Source organism: Hyperolius riggenbachi, chromosome 2 (assembly GCF_040937935.1).
Source record: "Hyperolius riggenbachi isolate aHypRig1 chromosome 2, aHypRig1.pri, whole genome shotgun sequence".
NCBI lineage: Eukaryota > Metazoa > Chordata > Amphibia > Anura > Hyperoliidae > Hyperolius > Hyperolius riggenbachi.
Window position 1 is genome coordinate 253,712,787 of NC_090647.1, and position 19,482 is coordinate 253,732,268.

General features: G+C 41.2%; 1 protein-coding gene across 3 annotated transcripts in view; it reads left to right on the plus strand.

Annotated features, from left to right (window-relative positions):
* Positions 1–19,482, plus strand: part of GTF2I (general transcription factor IIi) — a 138,727-nt gene that overhangs the window by 82,240 nt on the left and 37,005 nt on the right. For all 3 annotated transcript variants that reach the window (XM_068268535.1, XM_068268537.1, XM_068268536.1), the window contains exons 20-23: positions 4,271–4,329; positions 5,692–5,742; positions 9,398–9,481; positions 15,226–15,291. In XM_068268535.1, coding sequence (XP_068124636.1) covers positions 4,271–4,329; positions 5,692–5,742; positions 9,398–9,481; positions 15,226–15,291 — 260 coding nt within the window. The remainder of the gene's footprint in view (positions 1–4,270; positions 4,330–5,691; positions 5,743–9,397; positions 9,482–15,225; positions 15,292–19,482) is intronic.

Genomic DNA, 19,482 nt, shown 5'->3' on the forward strand with positions numbered 1-19,482 from the left:
CCGGCATCGCTTCTGTGGCTTCGCCTTAATTGGGTTCGGGGGGATCAGGGCAGGAAAATGTTTTCCCCTTAGGCGAACTGCTCCATCCAGTTGCATTGGATTGAATTCCTCCATAAGGTGTACGCTTTCATTGATCAGCGATCTTAAAGCTTGTCGCATAAACGGGAGGTAGCTGTCACCGTGGCATTTCTTTTTATAAAGCACAAATGCGTTGTGCATGGCCATCTGCAGGAGGTAAAAAAAAACTTTTTTGTACCAGGCCCTCTTTTTTTTTTAAAAAAAAAGTAGTAGGAGAGCATTTGGTCCGCAAGATCCACCGCACCCATATTTTTTGTGTAGTCGACCAATGCCATTGGCTTCTCGATCCGCTCTCTGGAGGTTGTGACAGGAACCACTTCTTCATTATGAATTGAAGTCAGGACCATGACGTCTCTCTTGTCCCTGAATTTTATAGCCAGGAGCTCACCACTTCTGAGACTGTGTGTTTCCCCTTTCGATAATTTTTTATTAACCACCTGTGGTGGGAGGCCTTTGCGGTTTGGCCTCACTGTCCCACAGGCACCAGTCTCTGCAGAATATAAAAATTTGAAAAGGGGAATGCTGGTGTAGAAGTTATCCACGTACAAATGATAGCCTTGGTGGAGGAGTGGGTTGGCTAGTTCCACCACAATTTTCCCACTGGTTGGCATGTATGGTGGGCACCCAGCTGGTTGCAAATGGCTATCTTTGCCCTCATACAGGAAAAAAGAATAGGTGTAGCCAGTGCTGCTCTCACATAGTTTATAAAATTTTATCCCATACTTGGCAGCCTTACTTGGAATGTATTGTTTTATCCCTAATCTGCCATGGAAGGGTAGGAGGGATTCATCCACTGCAACCTCTCTCTCTGGGGTGTACACCTCGCTAAATTTTGTACTGAGGTGGGTGAGGATGGGCCTCAGCTTAAAAAGCTTGTCATGTCCAGGATCACCTTTGGGGACATTGTCCGAATTGTCGGCAAAGTGCAGGCACTTCATAAGAGCCTCATAGCGCTGCCTGCTCATGGAAGCTGGAAACAGGGGTGTTGCGTGCATAAAGTCCTTAGACCAGTACAGTCTTATTTCTGGCTGTTGGAGTATGCCCATGTGTAGTGTTAGGGCCAGAAACACCTTTAGCTCAGGTATGGTGGTGGGCTCCCATTTCTCAGCCAAATAGCAGGTGGGCTTCTGGGCAATATACTGCTGCGCAAACAAATTAGTTTGCTCCACAATGTGCTGCAGCAAATCATCACCCACAAAGAGCTGGAAGAAGTCAGCAGGCCCGAAGTTGTCAGTGGGCACTAATATTTCGCTTGCCCCTGTAAAAGGCGGGATGTTGGGTGCTACAAGGTTAGCGGGTGACCAGGTGCCCCGAATTATGTCCTCAGGTACCGGTGGGCGTACCTGCCTTTGCCTGGCTCCCCTTCGGCCTCTGCTGCTAGCTGCAGCAGTGCTACCCACTGAGCCCCCTGCGGTGGCATCTGAAGGGCCCTGGACAGTGGTTCCCCTCTGGCCTGTGCTGCTAGCTGCAGCTGTGCTACCCACCGAGCCCCCTGCGGTGGATTTCTGAAGGGCCCTCACCAGTGGACTCATCATCCCTCCTGAAGCGGCGAGATGGCTGCCCAACGCTCTCTGAACTGTCAGAATCTGACTCAGAGCTGCTGCTCGTTGGGTGCCATTCGCTCCCTGAATCGTCCCCACTGCTGCTGCTCTGCTGGAGGAAGGCGGCTGCCTCCTCAACAGAATACAGTCTCCTCGCCATAGTAAGCAAAGGGGATAGATAGATAGATAGATAGATAGATAGATGGATGGATGGGAGGGAGGGAGGGATGGATGGATGGATGGATGGATGGATGGATGGATGGATGGATGGATGGATGGATGGATGGATGGATGGGATGGATGGATGGGATGGATGGATGGGATAGACAGACAGATCGATCGATCAACCGAGCAATTGATCAATAACAGAAAGATTTTATTTTTATTTTTTTTTTTATTTTTTTTTATGAAGATGAAAAAAAGGATATAGATAGAAAGAAAGTATAGATAGAAATATCAGAGAAAGGGTAAAAGAGGGGTGAAGAAGTACAGAAAAGTACTAAGAAGTACTAAAAAGTACTAAAATAAAACAGAAAATCAGTAAATGGCAAAGGAGGGGGAAGATAAGGGGTTAATAAAAAAGTATGGGGATAAAATTTTATTTAAAAATATAAAAATCCTACCACAATCACAGTCTTTCTCCCTCACAGCTCCTGTCACCTCTGAATGCTGATTGACAGCAGTCTGAGGTGACAGATGAGCTGGGAGGGAGAAAGCAACTTTGTTTACAGACACTACAGGACAGATCATTGTTACTGGCTTGTAACAATGATCTGCCTTGTTACTGGCACTTGATTGGCCCAGGGACCATGTGATTCCCTGGTCCAATCACCAAGCCGCGGGACCCGACGTGCGCGCGCAGCGGGAGCACGCCCGCTCGCACACAGCAGCAGAGTTACAATGTAACTTATTAAAACGTCCTGTTGCCATTAATAGCGGCGAACATGACGTTTTAATGCGTTACATTGTCCCTAAATGGTTAAAGAGAAACTTCAGTGAAAATAATGAAATAAAAAAGTGCTTACTTTTTAAAAATAATTATGTATAAATGATTTAGTCAGTGTTTGCTCATTGTAAAATGTTTCCTCTCCCTGATTTACATTCTGACATTTATCACATGGTAACATCTTTACTGCTGGCAGGTGATGTCAATGGAAGGAGATGCTGCTTGCTTTTATGGCAGTTGGAATCGGCTGTAAACAGCAAGGCTCCCACAGTGTGATGTCAGAACCATGGTCCTGACATCACACTGTGGGAGGGGTTTAACCACAATATCAGCCGAACAGAGCCCCCTTATTATCCGTTTGTGAAAAGAAAAATATTTCTCATGTGAAAGGGCAGTCAGCTACTGATTGGGATAAAGTTCAATTCGTGGTTACGGGTTTTTTTTTAGACATAGATGGTTCAACTATAAACAGTGACCTAAAGGCACTTTCTTTTTTCATTAAAGTAAATCTGAGACAAATGGGCTTTTTACCTACCTAGGGCTTCTTCCAGTCCCATGTAGTCTGCTATGTCCCTCTGGGTCCTCCTCGTCCCCTCCATTATGCCGCTGTGAGCCCCAGTAGTGACAGACTACTGTATATGTGTGGTTTCGGCTGCTTGCCTCCTCGACCGTGCTTGAGGACACCAAGGAACCCAACAGAATATGTAGAACTTAAAGAAAACCTGAACTGAAAATAAAAGTCAAAATAACCATACACAAGTCATACTTACCTCCTGTGTAGTCTACTCCTCAATTTCTTTCTCCTCTCCTGCGTCCTGTTTGTCCACTGTGATCAATGGGATTCTCCGTCCTCCATTTTGAAAATGGCCATTACCCCATAACAGCTCCCTGGTCAGCACACTGTTAAACTGTAACATCGCCCACTTGAGCCATAGGGAAACATGCACACATCAGTTCTCCTCTCAGCTGTAACTGACAGCAACCGATATATAACTGACAGCAACTGATATATTTCAGTTTTGACAAAATGTTGTAAGAACTGGAAGGGGTCACTGTAAGAAGAAAATGGTGAGCTTCTGAGAGGAACTGATGGCAAGGTAACTATGTAATGTTCATTTGAAGTAACCTCATGTGTTTATTTTAAATAATTTTACTCAGTACAAGTTCTCTTTAAAGAAGCCCCCTGGTAAGTAAAAGCCAACTTATGCACTTATCTAATGTTTACTTTTAGCAAGAGATTGTTCCTATATGATTGTTCCTATCGGGCTAGGGTCGAAATCAGACCGTGATCTGCAATGGAGACCTACAGACAAAGAGTCATGTTGATGGATCCTATGCTATCTATAGAATCCCTTCAGCTTGTTAATTTAATCAGACCATTACAGTAGCAGGATAAAAAGTTGGACTATAGTTCATCTTTAGGGCTATATGGATATCAAGTTAATTTATGCATTATGTGTAATATACAATACTCAGCTGAGTTCATTACAGAATTTGAACTTGTTGTGTACTAGTACTTTAAAAAAAAATCAGTATACATTTTCCACTTTATTTTATACCTTTTAAACAAAGTTTATATAATACTACTGTCTGGAGTTGTACTTTGCAATATGTAATTAGTAAGTTATTTTAATGTAACAATGCAAGCTGAGAACTTTTAAATAGCATTTTCCCAGATAATGACATCTGTTTCATCTTTTTAAAGGCCTGAACTTGTAACACCCCATATACCTCCTGATCTCGTCAGCAAAATAAATGTTGAAGGTAAGACAGCGGTGAAAATGTTTTTAAACTGAAGTAAAACATTTTGTCCTTTCAGATATTTAGTTTTCATCTTTTGGTTTACTTTGGCTTAATTTTATATTTTGATACTGACATAACCTTGAAATCTAAACAATTCCGCCTAAGTTATATTTGATACCTCTCAGCAGTACTAATTGTATCTTAATTAAGTATCAGGGTCCCTCATATGTTAGAGTAAATGATTACAAATGTTACTGTTGTGGTCATGTAGAATAGTGTGCTTTTTACTTATAGTCGAAGTACAGCCTGGCATAAACGTACATTTTAAAAGGCTGTCCACCAATACCCTTATTGACTATATGGTTACCCTACCTGCCTTTGATGCAAGATAATGTAAAATGTGAAAATCATAATCTCCCCCCCACCCCCATCCCCACCTTGTCACAACAGCTAGTGTGAAAGCAGCCTTCTTGCATATTAGCTACTTGCTGCACGCCGTGCAGTATATTCACGGCCCTGCAAAGTTATTACCGAAAGAAAGGGAGGAGCGCTAACAGGTGAAAATTGCTCTGGTCCACAAGGGGAAAAAACCCTCAGTCATCAAGTGGTTAATTCAATATATAGTATAACCTCCCTGGCGGTACGATTCTTTCCTGATTTTAGGGTCTAAAAGCAATACAATTTTGTCATGTGCTTTTAGACCCTAAAAGCAGGAAAAAGATATCCCAGAGAGGTCTGCATCAGCCCCTGCACAGACTCCCCTTCCCAGGATTACTGCTCCCAGAAACTTTTTTCATTAACGTAGAACTTGATTTGGGGTTCATGCTAAAAAGGTTAACCTGGCTTTGCAGCCAGAAAAATACAATTATAATCAGTTCACCTTTACAAACAGAAGCACCCTGCTATCAATTATACTTTTATCTTCTGCAATCAGAGATTAGAGTCATTTTAGCAGAGGTCAGTGCAGTAGCTCAGCACCGCACAGCTCAGTGACTGATAAATCTCTAAGGACAAAATGAAACTAAATCTAATAACTTTCAAACACTAAAAAAAGAGTTTGCTTTTATAACTTATAATGGTGTGGCTGATCTGTTGGAGCACAGGAAAATATCTGTAATCCAGCTTTAAAAATAAAGTAAGACTGGCCAAAGAAAATTATCTTTCTGCATCACAGTTTAGAATTCACTTTGCTTCTTGTTACTGGGACAAGGGGGTGCATGGTAATTTTGTGAGCTATTACACAAATGGTGCCCAACTTGGGTACCAGTATACCTGATTTCAACAGAAAAAAAAACACATCAGTTCATTTTATATCCAAAGTTTCTATGTAGTACCTAAGAGCTTATACTTGTGAATGGGATCTAAGAAATAACTATTTTGCAGCTGCTCAGAGTTTGGACAGTAAACAGAGTCCAGTGGAGACTACAGATGAAGGTAAGAATGACATATAAATTACAATACTGTATTGTCTCAAACCTTAGCAATTGTCCTCTGTCAAGCAGCAGAGCGACTTCCTTATTTTTGTATATTTCATAACATAGCTGCTTTTATTTGTCATTAAATGGTTTTCATCATAGTTTGCATAGATGATCATTTCTCAGTCTGGAGTTTAACCAATGTAATTTAGAGCAAGAGCTGATGCGTTTCCGACCCACCTGGGTCCTTAGTCATAGTTAATTTAGTGATCCTGCTTGGGGTAGGCTTTCTGCTGGATTAAGGCAATGTGGTACCATGATTTTGTGATTTCGTTTGACCTCCACATGCTCCGATATATTTAAGGAAAACAAAGCAAAGAAATCCGGCACTGTTCGTGCATTTATTGGTATTCTGTGATAAGGACTCATGGTCATGCTAGGAGCCATACAAGGCACAAAGCAAACATAAGTTTATAAATTCACATACCATGTGGCATGAATGTAGTGGGTGCTCCGTGGGACGTGCCTGACTATCGTCTCGCACCGTAACGCGCTTCTTCCGAGGTTTAAGTAACCTGAGTGAATATACTTTGAATGGATACTTTAGGTAGCCCCTCATATTACCTAGAAGTGGTAAGACTGCATAATCAAGATTGTATTTTTATTATTTTAATTATTATTATTATTGGTACCTTAATGCATGCTGCTATTGTATTTTTTCCCTTTAGAAGTTAATTTTATTTTTCAGTTATTGCTAATTAGTAACAACATTGGAATGGACTATTTTGAATTCTTCCCATGTCCCCTCTCTACCTAAATCTGTCATCTTCTGCTGGTTCTCATATATACACGCTGCCTTGCCAGGTTTGTGGTAAACTGATTAATAGATTTTCAGTACAAGTAAAGCTGCCTGTTTTTCTGTAATTGCAGCCCTTGTTCTCCAATACCAATTTGCTTTACAATAAAACAGTTGAGGTAAATATCTGGCTTTAGTTGGCTATTGGTTGTGCCCTCCTTTTAAGTACTGTATATTCTGGCGTATAAGACTACTTTTTAACCCAGGAAAATAAAAAAATCAGTCAAAAGTCAGGGGTCGTCTTATACGCCGGGTGTCGTCTTATAGGGCAGGTGCTGAAACTTTCGAACCGGACTGGAGAATCTGCGGTTGCCACATAGGGTGGGAGGGAGCACAAAAACGTCTGTGGCTGCATCCCTGCTGTATGCAGCAACCGTATGAAAGCAGCAAGGGCGGTGCTGTACAAGTAGTCTTGGAGACAGGGATTGCTGACCAATCCAAGCAGGCTTTGTATACAACAACCAGCCAATCGCCGGTAAGGTACATTGCTTGCCGTGATTGGTTGGTTGTTGTATACTGGGTACTGCACACAGTACAGCACCAGTATCTGTACCTGTTTATACAGTATAGCACTAGTACATACAATACAGTAGAGGGGTAGTCTTATACTATGAGTACATCCCCAAAAATAAATTTTAACTGGAAAAGTTGGGGGGTCGTCTTAGGCCCGGTTCACACTTGCGGTGGCCCTCCGGAATCGCCGTGCCGGAGCCGCACCGCTTGCAGAACGGACAGAACGGACGCACGGCATAGCAATGAAAGCCTATGCGTCCGTTCACATGCGTCCGTTCTGCCGAACCGGAGTCGGACCGGATCCGGGCCGGATCCGGACTCCGGCCTCCGTTCCAACATGCGCTATTTTTTCATCCAGCTCCTCCGGCAGCCGTATCCGGGGCGGAGCCGGACTGCACCATCCGGCCAATACAAACCAATGGGAACCGGAGAGCGCACAACACACTGGCTGAGAAATCCGGATGTTCTACCCCACTTCTTATGGGGATTGTTGCGGCGATATTGGATGGGGACACATGGGCAAGCATTTTGGAGTGGAGCAGCACAGCTGGATCCGGATCCGGAGATGTTGGCAGCATGTCGGAGGTGGAGGTGAGTGCTAAACAGCAGAGGGCCTGATTCCACAGGTCCCCCTTCTGCTGACCTCCCAGACCCCAACATTTTTTTTGTTTTTAACGTAACTTTTGCCAAACGGATCCGGATCGCATCCTGATGGACACCTGATGCAACCTGACCGGATCCGGATCGGATCCGGATCAGAACCGTACGGTTCCGATCCGGATCCGGTCCGGATCCGGTCAGGTCATCCGGTCCGTTTGGCAAACAACCGCTAATGTGAACCGGGCCTTATACGCCCAGTTGTCTTATACACCGTAATATACGGTAATATCCATAGTGTCAGGATTATTTATTGATGGTGGAGCAGGAACATTTCTGAAAACATGTTCTTCTTGAAGATATAAAGAAGAATAGTTGCCCACCTGTATTTTCTTCTCTATTGGAACAGACAATTATTGTGAACAAAATGACTTCAAACTTATACAACAGGAAATTAGAATAGCTAGGTTTATTTATATTATTTTCTCCATTTCATGCCTGTGTTAGGCCCCGTTCCCACTAGCAAAAAAAATTTACCATTTCCGTATCCGAGAGACTGACACGTTCACAGATCCTATGTTATTTGTAGGATCCGTGCACACTTGTCAGTCTGTAACGGATTCCATTTGATCCATTGCGGTAAGCGGAATGCAAATTTTGAACCTGCACAATTCTTCCTGTATCAATAACAAAGAGGATGCTAACAGAATCAATGCAAACCCATGAGAACAGACGATGTCCATTCTCACAAGGCTTGCTGCCACATAAGTTCCTGCTCTACTCACCTGTCCTCTGTATCTTTGTTCATCTCAGGTCCTCCAGCTCTGCTGCCACACTGCTCAGCTATGCAGCATGGAACACTAGACCGGTATATAGATCAGAGTCCCAGCATATTTTTTTTCCTTTTAAACAATTCAGGTTGCCTGGCTCTCCCCCGATCCTATGGCTTTAATTCTTTTATCCATAGACTTTTAACAAGTATGCTGATCAAGTGCTCTCACTCAAGTCTGACTGGATGAGCCAGTCCAGTATTACTGATGCCAGAAGACCAACAGCACTACCAGGCAACTGGTATTTTTTAAAAGGAAATAAATTTGACAGCTTCCATATCACTCTCACTTTGGGTTCACTTTACGCTCATGAATGTTTCCTGGCCCCTGTCCCATCTGGGTCATTTAGGAGGCCCTAGTGGGGCTGTCCGAATGCTTAATGTGGACCTCTTGCACAGGACAGAAGGTAAACATAGAGAAATGCACTCTGCGTGTATTCAGAGTTTAGCCTGTTTAATTCCCCCTCATGTGTGTCTAATCACAAGTTGTAATTGGATTTCTCCCATGTCACATGACTGCCTTGGCAGAGATGGCAGATAAACTCATTTGAAAGCACAGGATGTTAACAATATGTCAGTTTCTATGAATCAGAAAGTAGAAACAGTGCAGATTTATTTTAGGATTTGTATCAGCTGTAACAAAGAAATGTTTTTGTTTAAAGGTTATTATGCTGTTGCGTATATTTTAGAGCAGAGAGGAAGTTCTGAGTTCAGGCCTGCATTAAACAGGGTGATTTGAATCTGAGCTCTCAGTTGTCGGTTGAGGCCATATACTGTATTCAGCTGCAAGTAAACTGCAGTGTCTTATACCTAAATAAAAATTAAACCTTCCATGATTTGTTTTTGTTAAAACTGTGATATTTTCCTTATTTTACACAGAACAGACAAATGCTTTGAGTCCTTCCCCACAAACTAATGGTGCCACGGTGACTTGCAAACAGCGAGCAAAAGAATTCTCATTTGGTAAGAATTAATGCTAATGTTTTATTGATTCGAGTAGTTGGCTTGTAGTACAACATAGCATAAGCCTATTTCAATATTCTTTCCTTAGGTTTATTAACTTTTATTTTTATTGGCCAATAATTAATGGATGGGATTAGTTTTAGAATACATAGCTTGTCATAATAACCATTATACAGTATGTAAACTTAGAAGCCTATTTTCTATTAACGTAACACTAAACACAAAACATTAATTCCTACAGATTTTTACCTGTAAATGAATGAAAAGTCTATATTGCCTTTAGCAGAGCTGCCTTCTTATGATGGTACAAGTGTACTGTGTGACTGGATGTTGAATATTCGGAGTGACCATGACTCGTGGACAGAAATATTCTCCTGATCTTGTCCCAGGAATACCCTTTCTTCGTTTCTCTCTTCGATGTTCATCTGAAATGTGCTGCCCCAGCAAGTCAAGATATTAAATTAGAACCCTGAGCACAAAGTTCAGACCAAACTTATAGTTAGAAAATATTATTCTCACTCCCAGAAAGCCTTTGTTTGTAATCTTGACCTGCATTTTTATTGATTTCCACCTTTTCTGGGTGCACTACTGTGCAGTAATGGGAGCATCCTTGATTGGAAGGGCAACTACCTAATTACAAGTATATTGTTCAGACGCTGTGGGCTGGTGGCGCTGAGGATTCACCGTTAGTCATTGTTGGGTGACAGTGGAAAGCAGGAAGAAGATCCGGTTCAAAGATGACTGGGACCAGGAACACTCAATGAGTTGTCTTGTGTCACAGCCACCTCTCAAACAAAAGCATAAACCTCAAAGTACCGCACCACACAGGATAATATTATAACTGATATAGATTTTATTCAACAACTCCAGATAAAACTAAAAACATCAAATTGGTGAGGAGGGGCTTCCCAATAAGGAATGATGCCTATATGTTCAATAAAAGTAATAGTAAATCCACAATTTATATAATTCTGGAGGACAATGTGATAAAGTGGAATGCTGATATACAGTATAAACAATTTAGAATATAAAAATATAGTGACAAATCACATTCAAGTATTATTGCATGTCAAAGCTGTGCAAAGTGGCAAATAAACCTGTGCAAACATTGCCAATGTTTAAGTATTATAGGTAAACGACATCCCACAGAATGTCATAGTAATGGAAGATTCACCAAAGTAGGAAATAAAAGAATGAGCCCAAGAGTAGAGGAGAGAAAATAGCAAGGGTGCTCAGTGTGAACCGTGAAAGCAGCACCCTGATCAATAGAGCATGTGAAATAAGGACCAATAAGGATAAAGAGTAGTGAAGAGTGCATGAGACCAGTGTCCACAGGGGACAGAAGAGTCCTACCAGGTAATGGATGTGTCGCCGTGTCCCCCTGCCATCGGCTTTTGTGATTCACCAAACACTGTTGGATTCCTCAGGGCTGCAAAGTATCTTGCCTGGTATAAATAGAAGTGACAACTGCGCAAAGAAATGAGGGGCATGACGTAGCGTAGCCATGCTAGCGCAACTCAGACGCGCCTTGCTACTCCCGGACCTACGGTGCCTAATTTGGCCAAAAAGGATTGCTGCATTTAGCAATTGGCTATTTTGAATGCTCGCAAATGTTTGTATTAAACATGATGCGTGATCTACGGGCCGCGGAAATGTGAGATATTAAAAGAATACCATGAGTGAAACTTAAAGAATAAAGAAAAGGAATATTGGAAAAAGGGAGAAAATAGAATAGGGGAGGAAATCGCTAAATATACACAGAAGAACTCACACATATCGCCAATATATAATATAATGTGACACAGCACATCGACAGTGGGATGCGAAAGTTTGGGCAACGTTGTTAATCGTTATAATTTTCCTGTTTAAATCGTTGGTTGTTACGATAAAAAATGTCAGTTAAATATATCATACTGGAGACACACACAGTGATGTTTGAGAAGTGGAATTAAGTTTTTGGGATTTACAGGAAGTGCACAATAATTGTTTAAATAAAATTAAGCATGTGCATAAATCTGGGCACTGTCGTCATTTTATTGATTCCAAAACCTTTAGAACTAATTATTGGAACTCAAATTGGCTTGGTAAGCTCAGTGACCCCTGACCTACATACACAGGTGAATCCAATTATGAGAGATTATTTAAGGGGGTCAATTGTAAAGTTCCCCTCCTTTTTTAATTTTCTCTGAAGAGTAGCAACATGAGGGTCTCAAAACAACTCTCAAATTACCTGAAAACAACGATTGTTCACCGTCATGGTTTAGGGGAAGGATACAGAAAGCTGTCTCAGAGATTTCAGCTGTCTGTTTGCACAGTTAGGAACATAATGAGGAAATGGAACACCAAAGGCTCAGTTCAAGTTAAGGCTCAAAGTGGCAGACCAAGAAAAATCTTGGATAAACCGAAGCGAAGAAATGGTGAGAACAGTCAGAGTCAACCCACAGACCAGCACCAAAGACCTACAACATCATCTTGCTGCAGATGGAGTCACTGTGCATCGTTCAACCATTTGTCACACTTTACAGAAGGAGATGCTGTATGCGAGAGTGATGCAGAGGAAGCCTTTTCTCCGCCCACAGCACAAACAGAGCTGCTTGAGGTATGATAAAGGACATTTGGACAGGTACTGTGGACTGATGAAACTAAAATTGAGTTATTTGGGCATAACAAGGGGCGTTATGCATGGAGGAAAATCAACACAGCATTCCGAAGAAAAAATGCCTGCTACCTACAGTAAAATATTGTGGTGGTTCCATCATGCTGTGGGGCTGTGTGACCAGTGCAGGGACTGGGAATCTTGTCAAAGTTGAGGGATGCATGGATTCCACTCAGTATCAGCAGATTCTGGAGACTAATGTCCAGGAATCGGTGTCAAAGCTGAAGCTGCGCCAGGGCTGGAACTTTCAACAAGACAATGACCCTAAATACTGCTCAAAATCAACTAAGGCATTCACGCAGAGGAACAAGTACAACGTTCTGGAATGACCATCTCAGTCCCCAGACCTGAATATAATTGAAAATCTGTGGTGTGAGTTAAAGAGAGCTGACCATGCTCGGAAGCCATCAAACCTGAATGACCTAGAGATGTTTTATAAAGAGGAATGGTCCAAAATGCCTTCAACCAGAATCCAGACTCTCAGTGGAACCTACAGGAAGCGTTTAGAGGTTGTAACTTCTGCAAAAGGAGGATCAACTAAATATTGATTTCATTTCTTTTTTGTGGTGCCCAAATTTATGCACCTGCCTTATTTTGTTTAAACCATTATTGCACACTTTCTGTAAATCCAATAAACTTCATTTCACATCTCAAATATCACTGTGTTTGTCTCCTTTATGATATATTTAACTGACATTTTCTATCATAACAACCAACGATTTATACAGGAAAACATGACGATTAACAAGGTTGCCCAAACTTTCGCTTGACTTGATCCTTTGACACGATAAATAAGGGATTATGGAGAGGAACAGAGTCCAATGCAATAAAGTCTTCCATCAAGGGACAGAAAGACAAAAGAAATAGTCCAATTGCACGGCTTACTCATATAAGTGGATCGATCAATTTCAAGGTCCATCAGATGAGGTCTTCTAACGACCGAAAAAAAAAAAAAACCCCAAAAACCACAGTGATAGCAGACCAGGGTCTAAACACAGACAAGGCAAACAAACAAGACAAGGGCCACATGATGAAGCGAGTTATCCAGATCAAAGTAGCCCAGCGAACTGACTCTTAACCATTCCATGTTGAATAGATCGAGGGATATTAGTACATCATATATTATATATATGTATATATAAATTTAGGGACCATTTATTCACCTCACACAGTACACCAAGTAGTATAAAGATTTCCAAAATGGGCTTACTCACAAAAACCTTCCAAGTGCCAATTAAGTAAGGAATAATATATAAATGAATAAAATATATGACTAGAATCATATCCCAAGAAAGTAGGAAGGTGAGCCAGGTCAAACACGTGTTGTAAACTTGCTGTAGCAGGGGTCCACTCACCATGGACCCATCGCCAGACCAAGGGCATGCACATCAAATTAGCCAACCACATGTAGTGACAAGGGGGTATGTACACTTCATCCTAGGGTCCCCCGCTATCCACTTCCCTTAGTCAACCTGGGGCCCCCACTTAGTGCAATATACAAACTAACAAACCTCTGATAAGACCTACTCACTAAGCCTTGCCCGAACACAAAATTGTTTATCTTAAAAAAAAAACAATGAAAGTAAACTCCTCATTCATACCTGCTGGCTGAAGAGATCCCATATCATATATCCACCTTGTTTCATTTCTCAATAAAGACTGTATTATATCCCCACCTCTGGGGAAAGAAAAACTTTTTGAAGACCACAGACTGAGCAACCACTTGTGCTGCCCCCATGTACTTTGAGGCCATGTTCAGCAATAGGGGTTAAATACTTTTTCCAATCTCTTTCTACCAATTGAATCGTAGACCAATGTTTTTTGAATACGTACTGTAATTTCAGCATGTGTTTTGTTTGTCCCACATAATTCTGCCTACATGGGCAGCTTAACAATGTACAGGATCTTCTCAAAAAATTTGCATATTGTGATAAAGTTCATTATTTTCTGTAATGTACTGATAAACATTAGACTTTCATATATTTTAGAATCAAATACACACAACTGAAGTTAGTTTGTTTTCTCTGAAAATGACTCGCAGTCCAAACTTATGTAAAGAGTTGGAGAGGACTTTTTTTTTTCTTCATTCTGAACAATCTTTTCATGTTTTCTTGCAATCCAACTACATTTTCATAGTTGTCATGTTTGCTTTATGTATTACTTTAAGCAATATGTTTTGGACATAGCAGTTGGCATGTTTGATGGACATGCTGAGATGGTTTGTCTTCAGCTAGTACTTGGTATTCTTCAGTTGTCCTTGAGCCCAGGCCAATGTTACTGAAGGTCCTGTGTGCCACAAATGAATACAAACAGCATTTGAAATTTGAGAACATGTACTTGTAATGTAAAATTTACCCATGTTCTGCTATCCATGAATGTGATTCTCCGGCCATCCAGTGCCAACTTCCATCGAACTTTGTCACTCTGAGTGCCTAACAGTCTGTGTCTTTCATTTTATGTAAATGTGATTTTTACTGTAATAAAGCATATTATATCCTCTGCAGTAATTTAAACATTTACTTGTATGTACAGTCCTGTAACTAAATTGAACTATTATTACTATTTAGTATTTATATATATATATATACTATATATATATATATAGTCTTCTTGTCACTAACTGTACATCAGAGCGACCCACAATCTAATCCCTACCATAATCATATGTCCATTGTAGGGGGAAGCCAATTAACTTATCTGTGTGTTTTGGGGATTGGGAGGAAACCAGAGTGGCTGAAAGAAACCCACGCAGACACGGTGAGAACATCCAAACTCCATGCAGACAGTGCCCTAGCACAGATTCTCTGCAATCAGATTGTAATGTAATGTTCACTGATGACTAATTAGAGCACATAAAACTGTGTGGCTATAAAACATTCCTAAATACAGGGAACAGGTAAAAAAAAATTACTGCAACAAGTACATTATTCCACAGCAGATATCTTGTACAGACAATGAGACAAGACCTATTTTAACTTCTGTACTGTTTAGCTTAAATAATTGCAAATATTTTATTGTTCCTGAGATACTTATAGACAGTATATAAGAGTCAATACTGCCAATTGTCATTTTATTTTGTTTTCCTTAGAGGCCTGGAATGCTAAAATTACAGACTTGAAGCAAAAGGTTGAAGTATTATTTGATGAGAAATGTGGTGAGTACATGTAACTACATTGTTTTCATTCGCCCATCTCCACACACCTTGTTCTATGATTTCTGTGTTAATGCTCAGACAACGTTGATTGACTCTGCCTTTCCTACTAGAATGCTTGATCTGCAGATGTCTGTGGAATCTCCATGTTGTTTGAGGCACTTCTTCCAATCAGAAAATCTGTAGACATCACCATAAATGGTGGATAAGCACAGGGGACACTACAGCTTTTCTCTCTCTCTTTTTTTTTTTTTTTTGGTTATCAGGGTATCACATTGGCCTTTTCTAGACTACTGGCCAACTTACCCAAGAGTTACATGTATTGTTAATGCTCCTTTAACTATTTTATACAGTGTACTGACTCTTTTTTTCAACAAATGTTTATTGGAACATTAAATCATGATACAGAATTGCAGAGAGTACAATTATTTATTTATTTTATTTATTTATTGAATTTATAAAGTGCCAACATATTACGCAGTACATTAGTTTAGGTTACAGACAATATTTAGGGGTGACATACAGCAATATGACAATACAGGAATACAAGAAAGACCAGATCATGCAGCACAGTATGAGTACCAGGTAATGCTCAGTCAGTCACTAGATGGGAGCATGGGGATTAGGCAAGTTGCCAAGTACAAGATATTAACATGCAGCCATGAGATAAAACTCAATAAATCAGAGTACATTGTGAGAGTACATTGAAAAGCCTATCTGTTTTGATATGGCTTCGATACAAAAAACTACACACTACACCAGGTCAGCAGAGCAAAAAGGGGGTGGGGGACACCCCAAAAGATCTACCAGCAAGGGAGGACAATAGGTTCATATACTTAGGGAATGATTGATGAAGCCATGACTCTAGTGCGCTAGTCGCCATTCGGACCAAAGAGACCACATTTTGAGGAAGTAATCCTCTTTCTTGTTCAGCAAGAAAGAGGATGTCAAGTAGGTAAAGTTCTTGAAGTCTATTTTTCACAGCCTCAATACTTAATGAGGAGGACTTCCACTCCCTGGCTATAACAGCCACCGTAACATTACAGATTTGAATTAGGTATTTATCTAAGGTAAGAGCTTGTTTGTGATAAAGGGCTACCCAAAGGTCTGGTGCTATCTGAACTTCAAGGATGTTGGATGTAAGAATAATACATTCATCCCAGAGATGGCGGACAACTGAGCATTGCCACGAACAGTGTTCCTGGCCAGCCTTCAATCCACATCCTCTGAAGCAAATGTCTGAAGGGGACACACCTCTCTTGCACAACAAAGAAGGGGTCCTGTACTAATCATAAAAAATCCAATAACCCCTCTCTTTAGTAGTGCAATTAATTAAAGATTTAGCCAAACCTGTAAATATATCATCCCACTCTTCTGTTGTCCAAGTGCACTGGACTCTATTCTGCCATTTCAGCATAGCCGGAGTCATGTCTTCTAAAGTAAAGTACCAGACCTCCATGTATATTGTAGAAATAAGACCAGGCTTATGAGAATAGGAATGAAATTTCGAAACAACTGCAGCTGGCTTGAAGGCTAGACCCGAGTGAATGCAAACCAAGAGAAAATGCCTCAACTGGCTGTAATGAAGAAATTTGCTGGGGCATAGACCAAACCTCATTCTAGCTTGATCCCAAGAAATGGGAGCACCATCTTGCAATAGGTCCTTTACCTTAGGGAGACCCCAGTTCAACCATGAAACTAAAGTAGGTGCAATCCAGGGATAAAATCTTTTATTAAGAAAAACTAACTTTTCAAGGGAAAATAATTTAGTAAGACCTAACCTATGAAATAAAGGTCTCCAACCAGCTATGGATTCCAAAATCACTGACATGGCCTGAGAGTGGTCCAGGGTGGGACGCCTGGTCCACAAGAGTGATGACAGAGGGAAGGGGGAGATCAGGATCGCCTCACAGTATACTGACTTTTTAAACCAATAAAGTTTGTGTATTCGGTCAATACACAATCCGAACCAATACAACAAGGCCATCAGTATACAATACACAATCTAAAAATTCAGCAAACGGGGTATTCCCAGAAAAATGCACAAATGGGAGGATAATATAGTCATTAAAGTAAGGCAACTCAAAAACACAGCATTCAATTAGAAATATACCAATAAAAGCCCCTTAGGAAATTGTCTTTCCACATGAGTAGATGAATGATAATCACACAATAACTTTAGTCCATCCATTTATCCCATGTGAGGTGAAATAACTTATGCCTATTTCTGTGGTCTTGTGGGCTGGAGACAATTCTTTTCTGCCTTGTTGAGAGTGTGGTGGAAGAGGGTGCCAACCATCTCAAGGCTATTTCTTGCTTGGTAGAAAAAAAGTGTCTCTGCCATAAAGGCTGTAGTGCTGGAGTGGAGACCACCCTCGGAGATCACTCCTAATAGACACATAACAAAGGTTAGCATTGCTGGGTATCCCATTTTGTCATGGAGAAATTTCACCACTTGTCTCCAGTAAGTTTTGAGCTCGGGGTACTCCCACATCAAATACAGGAATGAAGGATAACCACACTTAATCCAGCTAGGTTATACAGATTACCTATAGAGTTGTGGACATGGAATAATTTTACATATCTAACTGGATGGGGTGCAAGTCCAGGGTATCTAGATGTAAGCATGGAAAAGGAGGCAAATTTACTGTGTATAACAAACAGTAAAACCTTGGATTGAGAGTAACTTGGTTTAAGAGCTCTTTGCAAGACAGGCAAACATTTTTTTTTAAATGTTGTCTTGATATACAAGCAACGTCTTTTGCATGTGTCACGTCATCACAACTGAGCCGATGGTTCTTCTCTGGCGCTGCACGATGGTACTTTAACCACTTCGCATCTAGACCTTGTTTTCCTCTTATGGACCAGGGAGTTTTGATGCTTTAGCTATGTCCCTATTTAAACAGTCATAACTTTTTTCTCTACTCACGACACCTAAATGATCTAGATATTTTTTCCAGGACAAACTTGACTTTCATTGAGGGGCATTTTGTCCCAAGAAATGTTTATTTTCTATGCATTTAAACAGAAAAAGAGGAAGAAAGTTGAAAAATTGCATTATTTCTGTTTTGTTTTTTTTCATTTCTAGTAAAAAATAAAAAGTGCTGCAGTAGGTAAAAAACATGCCACCAGTATCCTGTCCCCCCAAGGATAGATAGCCAGATTTGCGCCCAGTATCAGCCCCCTTCAGTATAGCCAGAAGTGTCCCCCAATATCAGCCCCCCCCCCCCAGTATAGCCAAATGTGTCTTCATATTTGCTACCCCCCATACATATATACACAAATGCTCCCCTAATTATAGCCAGAATGTGTCCCCGGTATCAGCGCTTCCCATTATAGCAGATGTGCCCCCAGGATTAGCGCCCCCCCCCCTTAACACCCATCCCCCTCCGTGGCCAGATTGTTAAAAAAATGCCCCTGCAACGAGAATATCTCACCTTACCAGGTTCCTGTGATCATCCTGCAGCCCCAGCCTCCGTTCACTGCAATGCACTAAGCCCTGTGATACCGAACAACAGCGTCACAGGGCTACGTGAAGAGCGGTGAATGGAGGCTGGAGCTGCAGCATGATCGTAGGAACCAGGTAAGATGAGCTATTCTAGCAGCGGCATTTTTTTAACAATCTGGCCACGGAGGGGTAGAGGTAAAGGATCACCGCTGTTGGCTACAGCGGTGATCGTTCAGCCGCGGGGTGTCACTAATTGGCTACAGGGGAACATGTTCCCTTTCACCAATTAGTAATGCAGCTGATAGTGCCGGGGGTGCGCTCTGAAGCGCACCCGATCGTGCACAGCAGGGCTCCAAGCTATATCTACGTCGTCGTGGCTTGGAGGATGCCACAGATGACGTAGATATACTGTACTGGTGGAAAAAGTGGTTCATCTAAGTGTAGGGACTGTACAATGTCACATTTCCATGAAATCCTCAAAAGTGGGCAAAAGCAACTGTCATTGTATAGGTTCCTTGTTAAAGCCACACACACAAAAAAAGGTTTGGGTGAGCCAACAGATAGCAATGATTCTGTTAGACTTTTTACTTTATACAGTACTGTACTTTGTATGAAATATTTCCATTAATCCTCATGGGGAAATTCACTTTGATATAATTGCTTTGAATTACAAACCTGTTTCTGTAACAAATTATACTTGCAAACCAAGCATCCACTGTACTATAATTTGTCCAAAAAACATGATG